The sequence below is a fragment of the Haliaeetus albicilla genome, chromosome 2 (genome assembly GCF_947461875.1).
Source record: "Haliaeetus albicilla chromosome 2, bHalAlb1.1, whole genome shotgun sequence".
Classification (NCBI taxonomy): Eukaryota; Metazoa; Chordata; class Aves; order Accipitriformes; family Accipitridae; genus Haliaeetus; species Haliaeetus albicilla.
Window position 1 is genome coordinate 80,012,015 of NC_091484.1, and position 26,679 is coordinate 80,038,693.

The window sequence follows — 26,679 nt, forward strand, 5'->3', positions numbered from 1 at the left end:
CTTCCAACTCCACTCTGATTAAACGAAATTATAGCTGATAACAGGGAGGGGCAATAGAAGATGTTAGTGTCCTGGAAATTATTCAGCCTGAGAGACCACCGCATCAGCTGGTAACACAGAGCCATAGAAAGATGAAAGGCAAATTGAATGCTGCCTCAGAATTGCTACTTTAGCTTAAGAATTCATAAAGGTACCAGTATATAGTGTAATACAAAAACCTGTTCTAATCAATTGCAACTGTCTGTGTCTGTGGAAGTCTTGATTTTTTAGGGCTGGGTAAAGTGTCTCACATATTACATGTTAGATGACTACACTTTAACATAGAGGAAGAACAAGGGAGGCAAATGTGTGACTCATACCAGGTTGCCTGCTTGGCTTGCAGTCTTAATTTTTCTTCCTAAAGAGCATGGTATACTAGCTTTACTTGCATTTTCCATTCAAATCTTTAAGATATGAGTTAATCTTTCCCAATTACTCAAGAGTTAACTGCAACAAATTCAGTACACCAATGAATTCTTTATATGCACCTTACTGAATCTCTCAAATACAGGCAAGTCCCCAGAAGACCCAAACAAAAATAGTGTGATGCAATTAGAGTTTTAAAACCAAGTGCTTTTCAGATTCTAGTTGTACAGAAAATTAAGAAAATCCCTGTAATGTGAAAAGGAGTCTATCTGTGACAATAGCAAATTATTAGTACCAAATTGCTCTTGGGGAAAGTCAGAAAACAAATTAGATCAGATATCAAGCATTCTGAAAAAATGCAAGACAATCTGTGGGAGCATTCATACGGATAATTAGCTAAATTTCTAGTACATTTACTACCACCATTATGCAATTGTCACAAACAAGCACATTAGTATTTTTGACATATCACAGCTTCCCACAGCCTTGATAATAATTGCTGTACTTTAGTACTAAATCAGTTAAAGCTTGGATAACTGTCAGGTTTTTTTCTTTCTCTCCCTAGAGAAAGGGTAGCAAACACACAGGTACTGAAATAGGTCACGCAGAAATTGAGTTTGATTAAACTGACATAAGGTAAGTGACACAGTACAGACCCACTATTTAATAGCATGCAGGAGAATCCATTTTCCAGGGGATTAACAGGCAGTACATTCTAGGGTATTACATGAGAAGAAAAACAGAAACTGCAAACAAATGCATGAATAAAATGGCTTATCTCATACTTTTAAATCAAGGTAGCAAGCTTCCCCATTTTATGCATATATAGTTCAATGGAGTTTATGACTTGAACACGGGACATTGTAGCTGCTAACAGTGTAATGTCTGTCAGAGACACCACTGGCAGATCTAATCAGCAACATCTTCTGCACACCCACCTCACTAGAGCAAAGCTCTGGCAGTAAGTCAGCACTGGTTTTGGCCACAGACAGTGCTCCCTGAAGGTAACCACTCAGGGTTACAGCAGAAAAAAAACAAGATCACCAACACATATGCACAGAAAATGCATAAAATCAATTTTAAGCAAACTTACAAAAACCTTGTTTATAGACAAATACCTCTAAAGCCTCCCACAGGACAAACCACACAGTACTAACATTTACCTGACCAGGTGTGGCAGGTTGACTCTGGTTTAACACCAGGTGCCCACCAAAGCCATTCTATCACTCCCCCCTCCTCAGCTGGACAGGGGAGAGAAAAAAATAACAAAGGGCTCGTGGGTCAAGATAAGGACAGGAGAGATCACTCACCAATTACAATCACAGGCAAAACAGACTCAACTTGGGGAAAATTAACTCAATTTATTACAAATCAACCAGATTAGGGTAATGAGAAATAAACCCAAATCTCAGAACACCCCTCCACCCCTCCCTTCTTCCCAGGCACAACTTCACTCCCAAATTCTCTACCTACACCCCCACAGCAGTGCAGGGGGACAGGGAATGGGGTTTATGGTCAGTTCATCACACATTATTTCTGCTGCTTCATCCTCCTCAGGGGCAGGACTCATCACATTCTTCCCCTGCTCCAGCATGGGGTCCCCTCCCACAGGAGGCAGTCCTCCACAAACTTCTCCAACATGGGTCCTTCCCATGGGCTGCAGTTCTTCACAAACTGCTCCAACATCGGTCCTTTCCATGGCGTGCAGTCCTTCAGGAGCACACTGCTCCAGCGTGGGTCCCCCATGGGGTCACAAGTCCTGCCAGAAAACCTGCTCCGTGAGCTCCTCTCTCCATAGATCCACAGGTCCTGCCAGGAATCTGCTCCAGTGCAGGCTTCCCACAGGGTCACAGCCTCCTTCAGGCAACCACCTACTTCAGCATGGGGTCCACCATGGGCTGCAGGTGGATCTCTGCTCCACCACGGACCTCTCCAGGCTTGCAGGGGGACAACCTGCCTCACCATGGTCTTCCCCACAGGCTGCAGGGGAATCTCTGCTCCAGCACCTGGAGCATCTCCTCCCCCTTCTTCACTGACCTTGGTGTCTGCAGGGTTGTTTCTCTTACATGTTCTCACTCCTCTCTCCAGCTGCTGTTTTCTGTCTGTCCCAGCAACTTTTTTTTCCCTTCTTAAAAATGTTATCACAGAGGTGTTACCACTATAACTGATTGGCTCAGCCTTGGCCAGCAGCAGCTCCATCTTAGAGCCAGCTGGTATTGGCTCTGTCAGACACAAGAAGCTTCTGCTGGAAGCTTCCCCTACAGAAGCCACCCCTGTAGCCCCCCTGCTACCAAAACCTTGCCACACAAAGCCAATAGACCAGGCAGAGCAGGTCACCATGCTCTGAATTAGCGCCAACAGTTTCTCTGGCGATGCACAAAGCCAGAACAGTCATTCCCTTCGGAAACCTCTTACCTACAAGGACTCTTACTTTCAGTTCTCCTCCAGTTATTTTTTACTAACTCCGAAAAGAAAAAGACTAAGTGCTTACTGATAGTTTCTTTCTAGTTATGTATCTGCTGCCACTACCAAGGTATGAAAACATCTGCAGAAAGTAAGCCTTTGAATAAAGACAACAAGCTAAAACAATGTCTGAAAGAAGTTACTACCTCATCTGTAGACATTTTGATGAACAAGTCTGTTCACAAGGATGCAGTAAATCACAGTTGACTTCTTGAGCCTAGATATCAGAGTTTTGTTTTCAGAAGACATTTATCTTGCTTGTAGTTTTCCAGGAAGCTTTCTCTCTTCCTCCTGACAATGACTCAAGCTCACTAGATCTAATGAATTAAAATATTTGTTTCAAGACGAGGTGGAAGGAACTCCATAAGCCTCAGGTTACGTAAGAACTAGTTGTTCACCTCCATCTGCAACTGCATGTGCAAGGTTGTTGAGGTTTTTTACGGTAAGTTTTGTGTATCTATATAAAAACCCAAGCAGGCCATATTCAGCTTACTAAAACAGTATTAAAAGAAACGAGATGAGAATATGGGTCAAAATTCTTTTGATTGAGCAAGGGTGTAGAAAGCTCTGCATCCCACAGCCCAGAAGAGTGCTCAACCTAGTAGACCACCGTTCAAAGAAGAAATTAATACTTTTTTCTTCTTTGGTGACATTTTTCACTAAAAGGTTTTTGAATGTCCTTACAACTGTGGGTAGCACAATCCTCACAACCTGATGACATCAAATGGGATCACTTGCCTCAGGGAACATAAGCAGAAGATACCTCTTCTGAGCATGCCACATGAATCTCATCCACACGACAAACTTCAGTCATGACACGATGGGAACGCAGAAGCAGAAAGATATTGCCCTAGGAACTTCACATAAAAAATAATCAGGCATGCCCAGATTTTAATGCACTAAGCCTGTGACCACAGTTATATTAGGCATAAGCATAGGTACTCTCCTTCCAAGGAAAAGGATTTTCTAAGGATAATTCTGATACTGATAAATTCTTTCAAATCTGATAAATACTTTCACTTCAGAAACACCTGAATTTCCCTATCCTCACTCTAAATCACTGTCTACAACAAGTTCTTGACAGGTTTGAATCTGCTCCTTACAGATTCATAGACTGAAGGTTTATCTTGGACTTGGATAAGGAAGAAATTTTTTACAATGAGGGTGGTGAAACACCGGCACAGGTTGCCCAGAGAGGTGGTAGATGCCCTATCCCTGGAAACATTCAAGACCAGGTTGGACGGGGCTCTGAGCAACCTATCTAGTTGAAGATGTCCCTGCTTGTGGACCTTTAAAGGTCCCTTCCAACCCAAACCGTTCCATGATTTGAATATTGCCTTGTGGTAGGGAGGTCAAGAGCAGATTACAATGGTTCTTTCTAGCCAGAAGAGAAGATTCATGCTTTTGCCATTAGTTTAGGTACATTACCACAAGGTAAGAAAATTCCAGGTGTAGTTATCCACATCTAGCTTTCCAGAATATTGGGAGAGTTACTACAGCACTAACTGTAGTCATCAAAATGAGAAAATAAGCAATTAACACAGACTAGTTAAAAAAAGGTGCAATTTCAAAACATATTGCTTTTGCCAGACAATCTGACACGAGAAAAAGAGATCAATGTACAGGAGTATAGTCAACACTTAAGCAAGACTGATCTACTATCCATCACCTTTTTTCCACTTCAAATCTTATTCTTGACTTTTCAGAATTTAGCTAATAATGCAGCAAGCAAAGAAAACCAACATTTGTGTTTATTAAAGGAAACATAATTACACAAAGAATCTAGAAGTAGAGAGAGGATAAAATAAAAAGCAAAACTCTGCAATTGATTTTCAAGCTTCCGCTGGGTCTGTTCCATTCTACAGGCTCCAATCCCCATTCCACAATCTCAGCTTCCCTCTGCTTGCCCACACTGCCCCTTCCCCAGCACAATATGCAAAAAGCACCAACTAGTCCAAAACCAAACCAACACCAATTTCCATACATTTGGCTGGCCATTGCTAGCAGCCATCTGCCTTCAGTTAGGAGCAGAAGTTTGAACTGCTCCTCTACACAGCCCGTTTTCTGTAGATACCTTCCACAGGCCCAGAATCTAAACCCAGAATTACATCCAGGCAAGCTTTTTTCTGAGAGAAAACACACAAAAGCTAAAGTAAGATTTCACTCAGCCAAATGTAACCAAAGTATCCAACACAGCAGATTTGTGAATGCCTGCATGAGCGTACATGCAAAGGAACACAGAAAGGCAAGCTTTGTGCAAATCCTAATTGGGATTTACACTGCTCTAATGACCAAAAAAAAAAATAAAATGCTGAGCTCAATTTGAAAGCCTTTGCAATTGAGAGATGTAAGAGAGCTGAGAGCACATTTTAAGTTGAAGCCAAAGTCAAAAGTAAAACAGGAAAATCAGGTACTACGTATTCTACAATTTTTCAAGCCATTACCCACACCAAACATCAGTATTTCATTGTTTCTGCACTGAATTATAAATTGGAAATAATGACATTCCTTTAGACACACTGTTTTATGACAGATATGTAGATTAAGCAACTGACCTATGATTAAAGAGTTCATGTAAAAGTAAAGAACACATATAGGACTGTAAAGCCTCCAAAACAGCTGTAGCTGTTTATAGTTCTCTCAAACCAACCATCTGGGCTGAAGCTGTTTGTTCTAAAGACCAGCTATCCCAAAAATACTCAGAGCAGTTACAACTTTTGCTGTAGGTTGGTTAAGAAATAGTTGTATCTTCACAGCCATGTTTCAGCAACATGTAGTTTACATGGCAGGGCCATTGACTGAAATAGAGAAAACACTGAACAGCTGCCTATTCAGTCATCAGCATTCGATTTGCCAAATAAAGCAGGGTTTTTTTGCGGGGGGAAAGACACATTGTAACATAACTTTAAACAATCCTAACACCACAAAAAGTGCAGTAGCAAGCCCAGTACTTCCTGGGGGAATAATCCGACAACATCAGTACCTTTTAGAATATTCTTCTGCAAGTTTGGGGTTTTTTCCTGTTTTGCAAGACTAGAATTAAGCCAAAAATCAGGAAAAATACTTGAAAATTATACTTCATCTTAACATGCCTTTCCTACAAATAAATATAAATGTACAACACCCCTCTGAAGCAGCTTGGATTTTTATGGGAACTCAAACGAGTGACATTAAAGGGAAAGTACATGGCAAACCACCAGGAAGAAAACTGAATAAATATAGAATGTGTCTAAATACCACACATTTCTAAGCATGCAATGAAAGATCTGGACAAACAAGCCAGAGGAAGATAAAAAGGATCAGTGCTATGCTGGGAAAGGCATAATTTTATGAAGTTGCTATCTTGGATTTATGCACAAGAATTTTTTGATCCATTTTTGACTGCCACATAATCAATTCTGAGATTTTTTTTTTTTTTTTAAATAAACAGATGGAAGCAGGAAGACAACTAGACAAAGACTTAACTCAATGGCTGATGCCCTCTACTCTGCCACCTTCTTGGCCTCCTGGCAGATAAAAGCTCCCAACAAACTCCCTTGCAGTTTTTTGGGGGTCCTGTATCCTTATATGAATTACTCTCCAAGGGGCTGCAACTTCGTTACATTTTTCTTTGTTGCTCTCCAAATGCCAAAGGAGGCAGAATCGGGACACTTTAGCTTTGCTGATGCTCAGGAAAGCTCCGAGAGCCCAAGACGACAGGAATGCAACGGTTTACTGGGAAGAGAGAACAAGCACGTGGAATTACATAGACTTCCATCCCAACAACCTGCAGGTTCTGAAGTGGAACGAGGACAATTAACATACAAAACATTTATTTGTTCATCATGGACAGGCAAATAAAGAATAAGTTTCAGTAGGAAATGGCAGAATATGTAAGTCTAAGAGATAGCTTGCTTTACTCTCCTTCCTGCCCCAAGACAGTCATTCCAGGTAAGTTTCCACTGAACAGTTATCTCAGAGTGGAAAGAACAGTTACTTCAACAAAACATAAAAAAACTAACCCAGGATCTCCATAACTAAACATTCATATGTATCTGCAGCTAGCTGCTCTCTCCTCTCTTTAGAAAAGCAAACCTCAGACCACTTCACAGATGAAACCCCACAAGGTACAAACATTATTTAAAGGATCTAATACATACACTGAATTGCTCAGCAGATATATCTGACAGGAATAAAACATCACCTGGCTTTACAACCTGTGCCAATCAACTTAAAGTTACCACACAGAACCACTGCTGGTTTGGGTCTTTCCTAAAAAGTGATTAAGTCTTCCCAAGAGCTAACTGTAGCAAAGCCGGGTAGCCCTGCTCCCCTCTCCTCCTTCCCGCTGCCCAAAGAGCCCCTCTTGGCAAACACCTAAAACCATGAACACCAGCTTCAGGAAACGGAAAATGACAGAACAAAACACATTTTTCTACACAGCTGACAGTTTCACACCATGAGCCACTCCACTTGGGAGCCAGACACATGGCTGTGCTTGAACAGGGGCACAGGCCATCCCTTTCGCTAGCAGCTAGCTGTTATCTGCTATCTGACTTCTCTTATCAAATTGCATTCTTTGAAGCACCATGCAAGAGCTACTTGTGGATATAAAGTTGAAAAAAAAAAACCCAACCAGTAGAGACCTCTGTTCTCAGCATAGCTAGTTTTCAGACTACTGACTGCTTCACACACAGAAAACAAAACTGATCGTTTTGAAAACCCCACGTGTTTATTGTGAAACGCAGACACATTGCCCACCACTGAGATCAACAACCCTGCCAGATCAAAGCTGACGTGTACTGTTTTCTGGTGCACTTCAAAAATATTCCTATTGCAAAAACATTTTAAGTTGGTTTGGAATAATATAGAAGACCGTTGTCAGCACAGACACTAGGCTTCAAAAAAGCCTCCACCTTCATAGAGGTAAAAGCTTTCTCTTCATGTTATTTGATTTCCCCCCTCAAGCACCAATTTGGTTAGCTGCTTTCTAGTAACATTACCACAAAACAGCTCTGTTCTACCTTTATTTATCAAACCAGGGCCAAAATTTATCCTTCCCCCGCCCCAGTTACATCAGGCAGCCTAACAAAAGGTCACTTCTTCCTATAAATCTGACCTCACTCATATCCTTAAACCAAGACAGACACAAGAGCGTTAGGCTACGAAGTGGCACACACTGCAAAGTTTGTTGCAGATAAACTCTTCGTTAAAAATACTTCTGACCTAATACATGCAAAACCGACACAGAAGAGAAAGCACCGTAAAAGCACACACAGTAAAGAACACTTGGTGTACAAGTTTTCAAGAAAAAAACAAACATAAAAGCTCACAAGGAAGACGAAGAGGTGAAGACAAGACGAAATCTCCCATCCTTGCTGCCTTCGGACCAAGGCCACCGCTCTCCCCGGCGCTTCTTCCCCAGGACACCGGTGAGACCAGACCCCAGACACCTTCGCCCTCCCGCACTGGAACTCACCCCCGCACTCACTCTGGGGAGGCCGCGGCGGGACGCCGCTGCCCGTCGCCGTCCGCCTCGCTCTCCTCGGCGGAGCCGCTGCTGCTGCCGGTGGCGTCCGAGTCGCAGGCGCCCTGCGTGGCGCGGAGACGGGCGGTAGCGCTGGCCGCCAGCAGCCGCAGGTCGGACCCCACGGCGGACGGGAGGCCGCCGGCGGGTCCCGCCCGGCTCAGGTACCGCGTCAACCCGGCCAGCTGGTGCCGGACGTGCCGCTCCACTTGCCGGGCCTGCAGCGCCCGCAACCGGTGGCGGAGACGCCGCGCCCGGCTCCACAGCACGGCCTGGCGGCCCCGAGCGGCGGCCGCTCGCCCGGTGGGCGGCGGGCACAGCCCGGACGCCACGGCCACAGCCGCCATGCGGGCGGGAAGGCGGTGGCGGCTCCGCACCTCAGCGAGGAGAAAGGCACACGCGCCTCAGCACTGCGCAGGCGCAGACCGACTCCGGCATCCCCTCCGTTACCCCCCTCCGCCGGTCGCCCATTGGCTGGTGAAGCACACCCGCGCCACAGAGCCAACCAGAAAAGGTAAATAGTGCCAGCACGTGCTGGGGGTGGGGAGGAGGGCAGGTTGGTGAGCCAATCACAACTGCCAGCCCGCCTCCCTCCCTCCCCGAGGTTATATAAGGCCTCGGAGGGGGCGGTGCTTTCTCCGTGAGGGAAGGGCGCTGGCGGCCATCTTGTCCCGGTGCGGCGCAGCAGCTGCAGCACCGGTCGCGTTCCCGGAGCGCTGAACGGGCCCGGCCCGGCGCTCTGCCGCCAGCAGCCATCCCTGGGGCCCCCGGCCCGGCCCCGCTGCACCGCCGGCAGGGCGCGGCCCCGAGCAGAACGAAACAACACGTCCAGTACAAGGCCCGTTTCCACCGTGGAGCCCATCCTCCACCCTCGATCCATTTCATATGCTAATCCAATTATAAAAGCATCTCAGCCAGTGATTAATCCGGCCCAAGTAATGAAAAATCAACGTTCAGCTAACTCCCTGAGGGCTTTCCATCTTGCCTGAGCATGAGGGAAGGAGGGGCTGCACATCGGCAGGGCCGCGGCAGGCAGGAACCAGGTCTCGGCAGCAGGTAGCTAGCAAACCACCATCTCTGCAGGGCAGAGTTCTCGGTAATTCGGAGTAGTGGGCAAAACTGGAAAAAACTCAACTTTAACCTTGACATAGTGGATCTTGGATTGAGTCAGGGAAAGCCTCCATTGGGAGAGTCTGCATGGGAAATTAAAGAGAGCAGCCACAACCAAAGTCAATGTTTCAGGAATGCATTGGGGTCTACCATCTCTAGTCTCTTCTAGCCAACGTCCTCCTGAATTATCCTTTCATAGTTTCCTGCAGAATAACACCGCGAGGCAGAATACCAGTGAAGCAGGGTTAGCATGAGAGCACTGGGAGAGGAATCCATTCTCTAGAAACCACCACCTGAAAACCACGCAAAGAAGTGGCAGAGAGCTCCCAAAGCGCACAGACCACCAGAAGAAACGTAAAGACTGAAGAAGCAATGCTTTCACACAAGCTCATCAGAAGGTGGGATGGTTCATGTTATTTAAAGAAGGGACAGTAATACTTTTATTTGAAGTTTTATTGAAAAATGGTCACAGAATTAGCTGTTGTACCCTATAGTGTTGTATTAGGGGTTTGTGTCAGCTTGATGCATCGATGTAGAGATTGAGAACATAATTTCTAAAATGTTTTTTGGTTAAATGTTTTTGCTAAAGCAATAAGCCAAAAGCAATGTTCAAGAATTTGATGTTCACAATTGTCTCATTTGCCCATGCAAAACCTCTTTCCAAAGGTTCACTTTACAGTACAGCTGCAGCTGCAGAGATAGTGTCATTGCTGGTCATACTCTCAGGCCAGTGTAATTCAGAAGAAAACTGTATCCATTTTAACAAATATTAGACCACAAAAAGGTGCCTGAGACAAGGCAAAAAAATGGAAAAAGAAGAAGAAAAAGAGCATTCGAGAAGGTAAAGAGGAGGTGGTTTTTTCCAAGATTCTTAATGATCCAGTCCACTTCCAAGGAATTAAGATTTTTCTATTTCTAATATTAATGTTTAATTGGGAACAGATTGTAAAGTTACTTCATACAGTGAGATATCATTGGGTGTTTTATAACTATTTCATATTGGGGGCTGGGGGAAATCATGGAATTGTTTAGGTTGGAAGAGACCTTCAGGATTGAGTACAACCATTAACCGAGCACTGCCAGGTCCACCACCAAACCACATCCCCAAGCGCCACGTCTACCCCCAGGGATGGTGACTCAACCCCTTCCCTGGGCAGCCTGTTCCAATGTTTGATAACCCTTTCAGTGAAGAAATTTTTCCTAATATCCAATCTAAACCTCCACTGGCACAACTTGAGGCTGTTTCTTTTTTTCCCATTGCTTGTTACTTGGGAGAAGAGACCGACCCCCACCTCACTACAACCTCCTTTCAGGTAGCTGTAGAGAGCAATAAGGTCTCCCCTCAGCCTCCTTTTCTCCAGGCGAAACACCACCAGTTCACTCAGCCACTCCTCATAACACGTACATTTTTTTCCTGACCAGCGCAGAACTTGGCCCATGTAACTTTTTTAATATCCCAGAATTACCCACATCTTGTCATGTCTCATCATGAGAACCATAAAGAGATATTAGAAATGAAAGCATTCAGTTTCATATAAAAAAATTAAGACATGATGTATTATCTGCTGACAATCCAGTCTAACAACTTCCATTAGAGGCACTTTTTATATTTTTTTAGCAGCTTGACTGCAAATTTCTTTCACAACTCTTGGACTTAATTTAAAAAGCAGTTTATCACTTTACTCCAGTATCTACTTTTCTGACATTTAATAGGTTATCCAGATCACCAGCAGCTTTAAAAGGTACAGCAGGGAATTTCAACATCCTCCTTCGCAACAGAGGGGATCAGGAAATAATCTTTCTTAGTTGTTCCGTTGATTACAACTAGTGTTCGAGCCCAGACAGATTTTGCTTTTTCGGGTTTGTGATTTTTTTTTTAAACCGGCTTCCTGCTTCTAGTGTCTTTAAAATACTTTTTTTGTTGGTTTTAATAAGTTAAGTGAGCTGTTAATCAAATTCCATCTTGGAAGTTGAATTTTTCTTATACATTGGTTGTTAGCCTGTGTTGATTGGCTTCAGCAGAATCTCACCTTTCCAATTATGAAATAATTGAGCCTGAGTCAGAAGAGCTCTTAAAGCATGCTGTTTAGCTAGATTGGTTTACTTGCTGCTCTGTGTCTTCTTTGGGTAGTTACATTCACTTTCTCAACAATTTGGTTTCTGTAAGTGATCCCTAAGCTAAATTCAGTTATTTCGTATTTGACTTTTACTAAGCTACAGCAGTTTGCCTTTAAGACTCCACATCACTGCAGCAGCTGTTGGTAGCATCCCATGGAGGAAAAAAAAAAGATTCCTGACTGTCTAGTGACAATGATGAGCTCAACAATTGCATTAATGACAACTGAGTATTAATGATAACTGACTTTGTAAGCAAATACTCACAGTAACTTTTCAAGTTAATCCTCACAGCTTTTCTAAAAACTGTACTAACCTTTTAATATAGAAAAAGTCTAAGAAAGCTTGAAATAAAATGGAAATTCTTTCCTCTATGCCACCATATTTTTCAATATCCTCCAGGTATTGTGACAGAAAGAGGAGCAATCGGTGTGAGCTCTTCTGACAACAAGCTTCTGTAAAATTACATTAACATAATATTAGGCCCTTTGTCTTTAGGACTATAACAAGAAAAAAAAAAAAAGCCAAGTATAACCACACACAGAATGGTATGAGCAAGCCTGCAAGATGGTCTAACGTAACTGGCTTGTAAAGGTGTTAGATCTTAAAAGGTCTAAAAAGAATATCAGCTACTCATTTAATTCATTGAATGAGAGTTACAATGTCTGGGTTGTAATCAAAGAGAGTAAATGAAAATCAATTTAAAAAGGATATTCTACCAGAATTGCAAGATTACTTCGTTGCTTGCACTCATTGAAAACTGAACAGTTTTCAGTCTCAAAAACCAGAATCTTTTGTGTGTGTGTGTGTGTTCTTTTTAATACAGTATTTTCATGATCTGTTAGGAACTTCATTTGGGAAAGAGACATATTGACCGCGTACGTCTCTAGTCTCATTTAAGGTTGAGCAATGGGGATGTCTTTTTTCCTAAAGCAACACCGTCCCTCAGATGGTGCTGACCCCTCGGCACCTTTTCTGATAACTTTTAAACCTGCTAATTAGTTTCAAATAAACTCAACAGAGGCATTTAAAAAATGCAGAGATACCAAGTCCTCCTGTGGAAAAGGGGAGTAAAATCGGCTCCCTTCCCACATGCGGTGCTGTAGGCTCAAGCAGTCTGGACACAATGGTCACATACTGATTTTCATGGTTTTTGCACTGCTTGTTTGTTGTACAACTGAAGGTGAAGGGACATAGGCAGAAGAGAGGTTAATGGAAGAGGGGCAGTTTAGGGCATATGGCTGGGGAAAATACATGGATTTTTAGGCGTCTAGAGGAAGATCTAAGGTATGCCGGGTGGCGGATGGGACAGGAATACAGGGAGGAGCTGCAATGGTTGTACAGCAGTTTGGTTAACTAGAGGGCAATAGACAGGAGACTGTTTTCTGTTAGTTCTGCTGGACATGGTATTTTTAAGGGTTTGGGGTTTTTTTGGTTTTGGTTTTTTTGGTGTTTTTTTTTTCAGAACAGAAATAGATTATTAAATAAGCACAGCTTGGCAACAAAAAAAGAAAAAATCAAAATACTGTCCATGGTTTTTAATCTTCATTTTACAGTTACAAGGAGTGATAAACTGTATTTAGATCTTGTCTAAAAACAGCCTTTGCAGCATCTCTTAGGTTACTTGGAAAAGAGATTACAAAGTAATAACTAGTAAAAATATTGTAATCGGTAGGAAGCAAGTAGAGAACTATAATTAAGTGATCATGCTTTAGATGGCTTGACATATTCTCTACAAAGTCATTGTATTAAAGCAATTTTCCATTCTAAGCCCCCAGAAATGAACTGCTTTACTTGTTACTTAACAGATGACTTTTGAATGATTATGCAGGCTTTTTAAGCTAAGCTGGTAATAATGGCAGAAGTTGCTCCCTTTATCTTAACACTTTCTTTTATTGTCCTTGTCCTTATCTGTAAATGCTACAGGGGGATGAAGATTACCCATTAACCTTTTGGCCTTCAGAGTCTACAGAAATAACTGGACTTCACACTCCATCTTCTGAATAAAGGTGCAGTAGCTGGAGACCCCTAAGCATCTACTAGAGATGCCAATTTTCTACATTCTTTGCCACTTCCTCCCATCCCGCATGTGTTCTTCACTCTGTCTTACCTGGACTTTTGGTTCTGCGAGCAGGCAGATAAATTTTAGGGAAATTCTTAGCCTTAGATGACTTCCTTTCCATCATGTTTTGGCTTATGTCCTTTGTACAACTGACATGAAAATAGCTGTGGCCTGCAGACCACAGTAAGAAACTGAGAAATTCAGTAAGCTTAAATCATCCTGGGCATCTCAACGCTTCTCAGTGAAGAAAGCTGTTAACTAGTAAGAACATTTTCAAATGTCATTTCAATCTCACTGAAACAAAGCTTTTCTTGGCATTAGTACTCTGAAAGGTTTATTCTATAAATACATGGATGATAATGAAAAATCACGGTGAATAGAAAAGGCCAGAAAAACAAGTGAAAAACTCTGCATGCAAATAAGCTGTTAGGTAGTAATTGCTAAAACCCCTATCAAAACCACTTTGAGTTTAATGTTGTATTACCACACAGAACTTAAGACTTTAAAATTTTCTATAGTTTTAAGTCTACCTTTTCCCACGTTTGCCTTGCTGTCCAAGTTCACGTTGCCAGAGAATCAGTAACACAATGGCAGATCAGCACACCCAGACTACAACTATTTTTTCCTCATTTTATCAACAGCACCATTCCCTCATAAATTAAGCTACCCTCATCACACATTTGCTGCTAACCATTAATGCAGCTCACCATCGCACCCACACAACTCCAGCATTTTGTAGAAAGCAGAGATGCATTTTGGCTCGTGGCTGTTGAGAACCCGAGCGTTAATAAGTCCTTGCGCACTCCTGCTGACCTGCCTTCTCAGGGCAGCACTGTAAGACTTCCACGCTATTTTACGTGTTGCCACTCAGTATCTTTGGGCAGTGTCTGGAACAAGCGTTTAATTAGGTGATTATTACAAATGAGGGCCTTAGTAACACAGGGGACAAACACCGCTTCTCTTTGCCCACGTTAGGATTATTCCAGCGAGGAGCAACGATGAGCCTTGTGCTGCACTGAAGGAGGAACTAGCCCACTCCAGTTTCAGTCCGTAGTAAGCCTGCTCCAGAAGGACAGCGGGCACCCGCACCACAGATACTCAGCGGATCTAACTCCAACCAGTAAGTGAATACTTAAGATCAGGAGTAAGTTTCTACCTATAGATACATACAGCAAGTTGGTTAAACATTAACACGGTTGTTACAGCTGGTGGCTGCTTAGCACGCTGATAATATTAACGATGCACGTGGCTTCCCCCCGAGTCGGGCACAGTGTTTTGGAGGCTGGCTGGCAGATTGCCCGTGGCAGATTGCTCCACGTTTTCCTGCTGCCAGCAGAGGCAACGGCCTCACCCAAAGATGGAGACCGAGCTTCAGTCCAGACAGAACAGCTTTATCGTTTCCGAAACCATCGGTGCTGGCAGCCTCTGCCGCAGAGTCCCGCAGGAAAGGCACCCCACACCCCGGCCCTACACCCAGCCGGTAAACCCGGCCCCAGCCCGGGCCGGCCCGCCCGTCCCTTTGGGCCCGGCCCGGCCAAGCGTTCAGGCCCCGGGGCCTCAACCGGCCCCGCCACTCCCCTCCCGGGCACCGCAGCCGGTCTCTGGCTAGGAAGGGCGAAACTCACAGGGAACGGCGGCCCGGCCCTGCTGCCCCACGGACACCCGTGTCTCCCCGTAACCCCCGAGCTCCGGGGAACCGGTCCGGGCCACAGCCGCTTCTTCTCAGGGCTGCATACCGCCGGCAGGGCGCTGAGGCGGAGTAGGCCACACAAACGACCGGGGCCGGGGCCGGGGCCACGGGGAAAGGCGGCCGCAGCGCCCGGGCAGGCCGCGCCTCCCATTGGCGCCAGGCGTTGCCGTAGCGACAAGTCCCGCCCCGCGCGGCCTCACGCTCTCGTCCCCTTCGCCGGTTGGGGTGGGGGGGAAGGTGGGTAAAGCGAGCGGGAGGTTTCACATCCGGGGGAGGGAGGCGGAGGAGACGGCGGCGGCAGTGGAGTGGTGCCCCGGAAGCGGATCGCGGGGGCTCTTGGGAGTTGTAGTCCGAGCGGCGGCGGACCGGCGCCAGAGAGTTGGTTGTGAGGAGGTCGGTGTCGGGGAGCGGGACCGGCGCCGCTCCGCCCGGGGAGGGGAGGGGGGGGGCTCGGTGTGCGCGGTGCGTGGAGGGACCGCGGTCGGGAACCCGCCGTCGAAGGCCGGGTGGGGGGGCTGCGGCCTGAGGAACAAGCGGCGGGAGGAAGGGGAAGGAGGGGGAGGATGGCTCCGAGCCGGAGCCGGGCGGGCGGGCGGCGGCGGCGGCGGGGGGACCGGCGGGCCTGAGGCGATAGGCCGGGACAGGGGGCGGCGGGGCCGAGCGGCTCGGAGCCCCGGGGCCGGGGGATGGGATGGGGGGGAGGCGGCGGCCAAGCCCGGGCGCGGTGCCCGCCCAGGGGGGCGGGAGCCTCGGGCCTGAGGGGAGCCCCGGCCCGCGGGAAGGGGCCGTGCGGGGGCCTGGGCCTGTGCGGCCGGGCGGGGCGGACGGGGATGCTCCGCGGTCGGGGCACCGGGCGTGTTGCGGGGCGGGGGGGGGGCGGGCAGCAGCCCGCCGGTGCCCCAGCACCCCCGCGGGGAGACCGGGGAGCGCTGCCGGCGGGGGCGCGGAGCCGGCGGGCCGAGCTCCCGGGAGCCTCTCCCCTCGGGTGTCGGGAGAGTGGCCGGCGGGGAGAGCCCCGGGTGGAGGCGGGGGGCTGAGCCCCGCTTCGAGAAACGGCACGGGGCGACGTGGAGAGGGCCTGGGGAGCTGGGCTCTCCCCTGGTTTTCTCATCTGTGGCGTGGGGAAGCCTTTGGTCCTGTTACAGAGCTGTTCTCCGGCACAGCTCGCAGCCCTTGGCTTAGTTTTGTCTCTCCCTTACCTTCCTGTAACTTGCTCTGCTGTCACTAGTGGCACCATTTTTTCCTCCGTGGTCATTGGAACCCTCGCTCTGGGATGCCCGTTTGGTTCACGACACTTGGTCTGATAAGCAGTGGGTGCCCAAGAGCATCCAATGCCCGGTCCTACCTCTAGCGCTTTATTGTCCCCCCTTCCAGCTTGTCAGAGTTCAGCAGCGGGAGTCCTGCAGAACTAGGATTGGTGAAGAAAGGTTTCTTGCACAGATCCACCCCTGCTTTGGCCCAAAGGGCTGAAAGTCAAACTGTTTTGCTTTGCATGGACCCCAGCGTAGGTGATCCTTGAGGGTGAATGATACGTAAGACAACACAGTTCCTCTTTGTTCTCACAACAAAGCACTTGGGGCTAAATGCTGCTGGAATATCACAATACACAATAATCAGAAATACTGTGATATTTACCGCATGTTGATGTACTCTTCCTGGGGACGTGATTTCTCCTCATGTGCGTGTAGCTGTTTTCAGGTGGATCAAGGAAACCCAACAAAGACCCAATTCCCAGGCCTTTGAGGTTTTACCTAACCATTTCCAGTGCCGTATTCATTGGTTTCACTCCTTGCCTTTGCAGTAGGGGCATTAAGTCTTTTGCTAACAAACTTTTAGTGTCTCTTTTGCCATCTGGGATTCAAGTGTTTTGCCAAGTGTGAGGCACGAGGCAGTCTGCAGTCTGATGGCATCATCGTGCATGGTTGGTTCTCATTCCAAATGTACCATTGCCTTGTCTGTAAGAGTCCTGTGTCATTGTGTTCCGCTTCTTTGTAAATCCAGTGTCCGATGAGGCCCCATGACTCTCTCCTGTCATCAGAGCCCAACAAAGTGTATTTTGAATCTTCCAAAGTGTCCCTCTTTCAGTGATGTTCATGCAACCCCTTCATCTCCATGAACGGTGAAGCAACTTCCATAGTTGGACATCTTTTTTTGGTGTCGGGATCTTCAGCGACAAAAACCTGGGATTTCCACCAGGCTGCTGGCTGTGCTGAAACTGATTCCAGGTTCAGGATCCTCTGTGTTCAGATCCGCCAGATCTGGTCCTGAGTAATCCAGTGATGATGCTGCAGGGGCTGATCTCTTAATGACCTGTACCTTAAACCTAAGCTTATCTATCCAAGCTCTTCTCTTCCTGCTTTGACCATGTTCCTACTGGATGCTCAAGCTTGGAGGACTCAAATTCCTCCATGTCATTTAAAAGGGACATCCCTCATTGGTGGGATTCTGTTCATGGACTTCACCTGGGTTGTTTCCTTTCTCTATGCTTTCATTCTCTTCCCTGTCCTGTCCCCGCTCCCACCCAGTCTGCCTCCAGCTCTTTTAGCCTTGGGGCTGTTACTGGTTGCACAGTAAGGGTCCCCATCTCAGCTGGGGATTTACAGGCGTGATTATAAATAACAGCTTTGTTAGAGTCTTGCTTGTCAGTGGGGCTCTCAGTTGTTACTCTTGTAAGCTCATCCATGTAGGGTTTTCAGGTTTTTTTTTTCTTGGTCTTGAGCAGAAAAGACCATTTTCTTCAACTTTATCTTGCATTTATTTTTGGAAGTGCCCTTCTGCCCATCCCAGTGTAGATGAGATGTTTTTTGTTCTCTTCTTCCACTAATTTGTGCTCTGTAGGTAAGCCTTGCAGTTTATCTGCCTGAATGGTACATTGCCCCAGAAAGCTGTTATAGACTAACTTCCCTGGATTCTCTGGAATACACTTAGTCTCTCTGCAAGCAAACAGCTTCCCCATTTTTATCATGCTTAGAAATTTGGGAGGAAGATGAGGCCGATGCCTCCCTGGCTTAGATTTAAGAACGTATTGCAACATTCCCTGTCATACTCCTGGTTGTCTCTTCAGAGTGTTGAAGACTTACTCTTTTGTGTTGGAGTAATATTGGACTTTTATAATTTATCAGAAATACTGTTGGCTTTAAGATGGTTTGTACCTCGACTGAGATGATCCCTATGTGAAGGGGGCACAAGACCCCTCTATGTGGTCTGCTCTTTGCACTTTCAATTTGCATTCCTCCCATGACTTAGCTCCACGGTTGAATGCTTCAGCCTTAAGAATCTTGCTCGACTACTACAAAAGAGTTTTCTAACTTTGTTCAGTGCGGTTGAGTTAGTTATACCAAGGATGTTTTCCTCTGCCAGTCTTGGTAATTACTACAGCATATATGGTTTTTCATTTTTAAACAAGTCAAGTAACTGTGTTTTTATTTATTTAGTCATTGAAAAAGACAAAGTGTAGGCTTGCCAGCAGCAGCAGGTTTGTTTTCATGTGCCTGTGGGGAGGTGACTTGCTGGACAAGGTGTCATGTCCACAGAGTTCTGTTCTGAAAGTGGTGTTATTTTAGGCCTTGTTTGCTGTTGCTGAAATAAACAGTAATTTTGTCATTAGTTTCACTGCAAGCAAAAGTGAGTAATTTGAAAGCATAATATTTGTAGGGTATTAATTGTGTGCACAGGAATAGCTGTTAATATGGGTAGTTAGTGTTAGCTGTGTGTAAATGAGGACCCTCACGCATCTGATCCCAGTTTGGTAGAAAATCTTTGTTACTCTGTTATCAAGAATGCCTAAAATGTATTCAATATTTGGCATGACAGATAAAGTACCCCAAAACAAAGTTGATTGTTTTGGGGTTGTTTTTCTTATTTGAGTGAAAGCTGTTTTGATAAGAAATTAAAATAGGAAGTTTAACATAGTTTCAACAAAGAACATTATCAAAAGTACATATCTCTTTCTTCTCTTGTTTTTCTTTACAAAGGGGGGATAATGGCAGTAGTTTACCTACTTCTGGCATAAGGTTTTTAAAAAAAAAAAAAAAAAAAGGCATTTCCGAAACCTACAAACCACTGGTGGAGAAGACACTTCCTCCCTTTGGGTGTAGAGCAGCCAGCTATAACGGGATAGCAAATAGTACACGCAGGATTCAGATGAAACAGGCAGAATATAAACACCAAGGTGAAATTTGTTGAGGGCTATCAGCTTCGTCTTGTGCAAAGGACAGCTAGTTTCAGAAGTGCTAAGCACTTGAAACATCTCAAAAGAAATATTAATTCTAACTTCCTGTTTCTTTTTGCTACCTCTTGCTTTCCTAGGAATCAACCCTTTTCACTGTGATGGAGATGTTCTCGCTGAATTCCCTTAAAGGTAAGGACCTGAGAAAATAAAATCTTCAATTCAACTCTTTTTTTTTTTTTTTCTTTGTTTAGAGATGTAATACTATAGCAGATTGATGAAGAAAATTAATTTGTAAGAAACAGTGCTATCCTCCTCTGTGCTGGATAAGTGAGAGGTTTGTCCTACAAATGTCTTTGTCAGACTTCCTTCTCAATGCATTAGGGACAAAAAAGGAAGTTGAGATGACTATGCCTGAACTAGTGATAGCTATGTAACATAGGATGCCAATTTTTATGTCTGAGACGCACTTTATTTCTGAGGAGAGCCTGGCATGCAAAACTTTGATTTTAAGTGTAAAGCGAGGGTGATGGTTGTAAGCAAGGTAACTCCATTCTGTCTTGGTTAGTGTAGCACCTGAGTTAAGTGTTGCAGGTAAGCTTGGTTACACTAAGTACAAGAGAGTATTTCAGGGAAACAACAGAATTTGGAAGGGGAGAAGACCTGTTGTGTTATCCAATAGATGACAATGTAGACTTGTTTGCTATTTAGCTTAAAGTAAAGGCTTTTTTTTTCCCCTTTTAATTTTACCCTCCTAAACATACCTGTATCCTTCTGTACCAATTCAGCAAGTGCTTTCTCCTTGGTGTTTGCATACTTTTAAGTATCTGTCAATTGTTACCATCTCCTTTTTTTTCACTGGCACTGCTTTGCCAACCTCTTTCTTTAGACCTTTTTTTTTCTTAAGAAATCCTTCCAGTCACTGGCTGGTTTTTGTTTTCTTTTGTTCTTTTCTGAACTCTGTTACTGGGTCTTAAAATAAGGTGCATAGAATGGAATAAGATATTCCAGATATGGCTGAACCAGTGATGGATTACTGCCTCCTGTCTCAGGGAAGTCATCCTTCTGCTTTAGCGCTTGGGGAACACAACAGTGTACCAGCCATTCTTGTAACGCTGCCATGCTAGTGAGTCACCAATATTGTCGATTCCGTATTTAAAACAAAAATTCCCAGAATGCTTTATATGTCCAGGGTGTTAATTACGTACGAACTAATTTTAGTTGGGAATAAAAACTCTCTCATCTGTCAAATAGTGTGACCTGGGTTGGAGTCTGAGAGAGGGAGAAGGAACTTCTCCTGTGAGGGCTAGTGGTTTGTCATGGCCAGACTGGGTTTGGGACACTGGGTGCTGTAACACTTGTGCTCCGGGGGAAAAGGAAGTCTTTAACATAATGTGGCTTGTTAATGAGCTTCTGCATAACGCTGCTGCCTCTGCAAAGGCTTGGCTAGAGAAGATTAATTAACCACAGCTCATCGAAGTGAGCCTGAACTGGCAAAGCCTGGGAAGATGGCTTTAAGCGATTATTTACATGCTGTTTAACACTCATCTCTGCAAAATAAAGGTATTTGGATTGAGTATGTGGAATCTGTGATTTCTGGAATTTTTTAATGAATTGAGTCTTAACTATTTTTTCTGTGCTCATAAGATAATTTTTACATCATTTACGGTGACAAACCACTAGCCCTACTCATGTCTAACTTTCTGTGCAACAGCACAGTGTCTTTCACCATCTTCTCCCAGACTTCTCCTTCCCAGTGACTCTGTGTTTCCAAGATTTCCCCCAGATATGTACTTTATTTATCTGTTTTCTTGTGTTTGTTTTGCTTTTAATCGTTGTGGTCTCCAGCCATGGATTTTCCTCTCCTTAGGGCTCTTGTTACCTTCTGTGTTTCTTCTCTGATGTTCACAACTTGAAACAGCTTAGTAGCTGTGACTATTATTTTTTTTTTCTTCACTGCCGGACAGCTTATTGCCTCATCTAGATCTTGGGAAAATGCTAAATAAACCAGCAACTGTATCAAGTTAAGTAGTTTCACAGTAGATTCATCTTCCCAGAAGGATGTATTATTTCCTTCTAGTCCTCCTTGAAGCTTTTGTTTCCAAACCAAGTGAAGTTTATTTCTGAAAGAGTTTGTGCCACATGCTATCAAAAGATTTACATATAATTCATTTCCTTAAATTGAGTGACTTGTCTAGCAAGACTGTTTTCCTTTTTAGTGGATCAATGCTCTTAAAGTTTGTAATCTAAGCCTTTATAATTAGAGTGCTAGAATAACTTTCATGTCTTTCAAAAAAAAAAAAAAAAGCCTTTTTTCTGTCTTCTGGTGCTGCTTCAAGATCTGGGTTTTTTGTTTGCTTTTGTGTTTTTTTTTTTAGTAAAAAATAACTACACAGACAAATCACTAGCTAATTCACAGAGGTTCTAAAAAGTGTGCCTATTGGAAAAGGCAAATTTGGTGTAGTAAGATTATTTTTTTTTGAGTGTTCATGTGTGCTTTTCCAAAGTTGTTTTTTATACAGGGTTTTGTTTGATAACTTTCCACTTCTTGAACCTCTTCTTGTGGAATACAGGCTTTGTAAAACTTCGGTGTGCAGTTATATTAGTTCATCCTTTTGTGGCTTATCAAAGATTCCTCTTTCTGATTTAAAAACAAACCAACCAAAAAAAATGACACCACCACCCCGTTTTTTCATCATGCTGCTTAAACAACCATTCATGTAAATTTTTCATTTACACACGAAATATTCACCAAGCAATAAGGTATTTGGCATAAAAACGATACCCTGGTTTAAAGAAACACACAACTTTATGGTAGTCCCAGGTGTATGTTGCAGCCAGAGGTAATAAAACGTATATATAATAATTGCTTAGAAAAAGAATTCAGACTTTAAACAAATAAATAAATGAATAAATCCTGTAGTGTTTGAATTTCGGCCAGCACTACAGCATTGAGAATTTTATGCCTCAGATACGAAATCATTCATATAGAACCGAATAACAGGACTTCAAGCAGGGAGAAGCATGTAAAAAGGGAAAGTGCTGCCTTGCTACCTAACTGTCTTTAAGGTTTTTAGTGTTTATCTCAAATGTTAGTAAACAATGGGCTGCAAGTGGACTTTATTTTTAGTAACGTACACTGGAACACCAATTACCTAATCTGCGTGTGTGCGCGTTAGGGTGCAGGCGGGGTGTATGTGTAGCTCAAGACAAGAAACCCGAAACGACTTTCAGGTTCCAGGGTGGTTTCTGAATTTCCCCTTCTTTTAAATTTTGATTTTTTTCCCCTGAATCGTTCTTGCAGTCACTTATATTAAAACAATCCAAAAGACTGCTTTGCCTGTAAACGGGCAAGGATTGCAAGAAACACGTGCAGGAGTGAAACTGAGGGCAGCCCAACGCTGTTGAAAGTGTAGTAAAAGTTGCGTGTGTGGGTTTTTTTTTTTTTCCTTTGATGAGAGAAGATTAGCAACGATTCTAAAATAAAACCCGTATTTGGAGGACCGGCCCGTGGATGGTGTTTGCAGTTACCATCACCAGGTTGCTCAGATCTTGGAGCAAGTGACTCATCTCTTTGTGGTAACCTTTCTTTGAGTGTGTGTGAAGACATCCTATTTTTGGGGGGGGGTTCACGACACCTACAAAATATCGCCGATACCCGTACGGCGCGACGCGTGGTCGGCATGTGAGCGCCCGCTTTGACTCGCCGTGTTCTTTCCGTTTGACGCGCACGTGTCGGGAGGACAGACAGCTCCAGGCAGGGCTGGCAGAGCTCGATGACGCAAGGGCCGTTGCTTTTTTAAAAAGAGGACGAAAATGTCTTTCTGCCGGTTTTCAGCTCGGGGGGGGGTGGGAGTCCTCGGCCTTCCCAGGGCGGGGGGGGGGGGCACCTAAACTTCTGCCGCTCTCTGCCTCCACGTGCTCTGTCCGGGACACGAGAGCAGGTTCTTTTTCGTTTCCTTTTCCCTTCTTTGGCTGTGTTAAGGCAGTTCCCGGGTGGCGTGGGGGGATCTTCCCCCCCCCCCCCCGCCCCCGCTTCCAATTCGGGGGACGGGGGGTGCGGGAGAGCTGACCTGCGCCAGGTCCTCCCCGGCGCCGGGGGGCGCTGCGGCGCAGACGGGTGCCTTTCCCGCCGGAGCGCCCGGCCACGTTGCTTTCCGCGCTCCTGCCTGAAGCCGGCGCCGGGCAACCTCAAGATGGCGGCGCTGGGGCTGCTGCTGCAGGCGGCGGCGGTCTGCGGCTCGGCCGGACCCTTGCGCCTCTGCCGCTGTTACCGGGCGGCGCCGGGGACGCGCGGGCTCTGCACCCGCCTGCCGGCGCCCCAGAGCTCCGTGGAGGCGAGGCAGGAGGAGGAGCAGCAGCAACAGCCGGGCGCCCAGGAGGAGGAGGAGGACACGGCCGCCATGGTGAAGGGTGAGCCGGGGGCGAGGCGAGGCGGGGCGGGGGGGGGGGGGGGGGAGAGGAGGAGGAACTGCCGGCGCTCCCGGTGTGCGCGGCCCGGCGCTCAGCGGCCGGGGAAAACCGCTCCGTTCCGCGCCGGCCCCGCACGCAGCGGAAGGGAGGAGCGAGAGCCCCGCTGCCCGGTGCTGGGAGGAGGGAGCGTGAGCGCGGCGCCGCACGTCCCTCCCCCCCCGCGCCCCGCCGCGCCTGCAGCCGCCGGCCGGCCTCCTCCTCCTCCCGCTCCGGGCGGCTGGGCTAGGCCGCATCGGGCCGCCCGCGGCTCCCCCCCCCACTCCTCGCCGCCGGGAGGGGAGGGGAGGGGCGACCGGCACCGCGTCTCGGGCGGGCGGGCGGCCATCGCGGCCTTGAGCGACCCTGCTCCGGGGAAAGGGGCTCCTCGCCGGGATGCGCGGTAAGGGAGAGGAGCCGGCCAGCTGCGGCGGAGTCTGCGCGCACGGCTGCGCCGCCGCCGCCGCAGGTAACGGGGCCGGTGGCGGTCGGTGCCCCTCGGAGAAGCGGGGGGGGGGGTGGGGGGGAGAGCTCCCGCAGGCGCCGCCGGGCAGCGAGGGGCCGAGGCCTTTGTGGCAGCCCGCGCTGCGCGGGTGCGAGGCGGTCTTTTGTTGGCGGGGAGAGTTGGGTTTCTGCAGAAAACGGAAAAGGGGTGCGGAGCCCTTCGGCTCAAGGTCGACCGCTTTGAGACCGGGCCCGGCCGAAAGTCTTTGCTGCTTCTGGTGGCCTGACGCGAGAGAAAAATCGTAAATGGCTCTTTGGCTAGAAATCCCGGTGATGGATTGAGCACGCCCATCGAGCATCCGCCAGGAAAACCGCTCTGCCGTCGCCGTTGTAGCAAGTTCCGTTAGGTCAGGGCTGGAGCACGCTGCGGGAGCGGGCTGCGGGTGGTTCGGAGCGTCGCTCGCTTCATCCGCCTTTTCGTGTACAAAGGGCTTCGGTCCGGCCTTCCGCCAGGCGGTCGCGCTGCTTGAGCCGAACGGAACGCTAATCGAGGTACCGACAGCTGTTGTTAACGTAAATCCTCATGCTTGCGGTGTCTGTAAGTCTGGTCGGGGATGATGTCTCTGTCTAAAGCTTGGAAGGTTTCTTTTCGCTTTTGGATGTCAGTCCTTCAGCCTACAACAAAGTTGTGCGTGAGAGGGCGTGGGGTTCAGGTGTTTGAAGGGTAAATGCTTTCCTGGTGTTCAGAAGGGATCGTTACTTTTCTAAAAGAATATTTGAAAGTGTGTTTTGATGTCGTGTTTTGACAAATGCTTTTTGTTAGATTATAAAGCGTGAAGAACGCTTTAGAAAGATAGGAGTAGTTTTGTGCCGGAGGTTACTGCTTCCAGGCTGTGACTTGAACTGCTACATTTTCCCTTTTAAAATCACTGGTTTCATTTCAATTTTATTTCTTAGGCTGTAATCTTCCACTTTGGAATTTTGGTTTATTATTACAGAAGAACTTCCCTTTTTTTTTTCTTCCCTCATTATTCTGTGTTTTGTTCCCACCCTCCAGCACTTTTTTTTTTTAAATTATTATTATTTTGTCTCTGTAGTTTCTGAATTCTTTGGGTCTTAGTGCCATTTTCATTTCAGAAGCTCTGCTGAGTTTTATCTTGTAGTTCAGAGTCAGATAGTCTTTAATTGTTGCATTCAGGCTGTTCAGCAGAGCAAATTAACTTCTAAAATAAATGCTAAACCACCCCAAATTATTGTTTAATGAGTTGGTTCAGGTGTTGCCTGAGAAAAGTAGTAAACCAATTTATTTTTGTTCTTCCCTCTTTTGTACTTCATTCCTCAGCACTTTTTCTAACGTGTTTTCAGAGAGTACTTGAGTACTTTTCTCTTTGGGCTTCATTCAGTTCACTCATCCTTCCGATTTGTGTGGTGGATTGACCATGGAAGGCCGTTCTGGTGAGAGCTTGGTGATAGTGGAAGATTCCTTTCAGATGAGCAAATAAAAAGTCCTCAGGGTCTCGTCAGAAGTCTGCCCCGCCTGTACAGCTGCTACTTGAACATGTAGAGATCATAAAAGTTATTTTAAAAAACTACGAGACAAGTTCTAAGCCTTCAACTTGTAAACTGGTGTCTTGTTAGCCGTCCTCATTTGACTGCTTTTGTTATTCACCTTGGATACAAATACGGAAGAATCAACTCTGAACTCAGGCCAGCTTAAAAATGGCAGTGTTTTATTGGTATTAATATCTAAGGCTTTGCTTCATTGGCCTAGATGGTGGGATTTTGGAGCAGAATCTGTGATGCAGACAGCTTCTCTGCCTGCTCAGTCAGGTCTGTGGCACTTCTTGCTCGTTACTGAGACTTGCGTGATCTTGACCTCTGTTTTGCTCTGAGAGAGAATCTTTCTCTGAGACTAATTAAATTTGCCATCTCACAGTATCACAGAAGAATTTAGGTTGGACTGAAGCTCTGGATGCCATGTGGCCTGATCCCTTTCTCAGAGCAGGGCCAGGCTGGAGTGGGTTGATGAGGGCTGTGTCCAGCCAAGTTCTGAGTATCTCCAAGGATGGAGGTTGGCCATCCGTTGTTCTCTGGTGATCTCACTTGCTTTTGAAGAAGCCTTGTCAGTTTTACCAATTTTGAAGTTTGTTCTTGTTTAGGCAAGAACTGCATGAGGTTTTTTATTACTGTGTATACTTGAAAGGAGCCATGGTCAGGGTAGCTAGATGATGGTTTAAAAAAAACAAAACCCCCCAAAAGTAGGAGTA

General features: G+C 46.1%; 2 protein-coding genes across 9 annotated transcripts in view; one reads left to right on the forward strand and one right to left on the reverse strand.

Annotated features, from left to right (window-relative positions):
* LOC104323689 (KAT8 regulatory NSL complex subunit 1-like) overlaps positions 1–8,756 on the reverse strand; it is a 36,248-nt gene extending 27,492 nt beyond the window's left edge. Inside the window, exon 1 of one of the 4 annotated variants that reach the window (XM_069778449.1) lies at positions 8,339–8,756. In XM_069778449.1, coding sequence (XP_069634550.1) covers positions 8,339–8,721 — 383 coding nt within the window. In that variant the 5' untranslated portion in view covers positions 8,722–8,756. Of the gene's footprint in view, positions 1–8,326 lie in introns of all 4 variants that reach the window. The other 3 variants (XM_069778448.1, XM_069778447.1, XM_069778450.1) reach the window with 3 other exon arrangements.
* Positions 8,757–14,757: 6,001 nt separating this feature from the next.
* DHX30 (DExH-box helicase 30) overlaps positions 14,758–26,679 on the forward strand; it is a 36,953-nt gene continuing 25,031 nt past the window's right edge. Inside the window, exons 1-2 of one of the 5 annotated variants that reach the window (XM_069778456.1) lie at positions 14,758–14,781; positions 19,660–19,711. In XM_069778456.1, the coding sequence (XP_069634557.1) occupies positions 19,681–19,711 (31 nt within the window). In that variant the 5' untranslated portion in view covers positions 14,758–14,781; positions 19,660–19,680. Of the gene's footprint in view, positions 14,782–15,594; positions 15,745–19,659; positions 19,712–23,691; positions 23,933–24,012; positions 24,438–26,679 lie in introns of those variants that run through there. The other 4 variants (XM_069778455.1, XM_069778452.1, XM_069778453.1 and 1 more) reach the window with 4 other exon arrangements.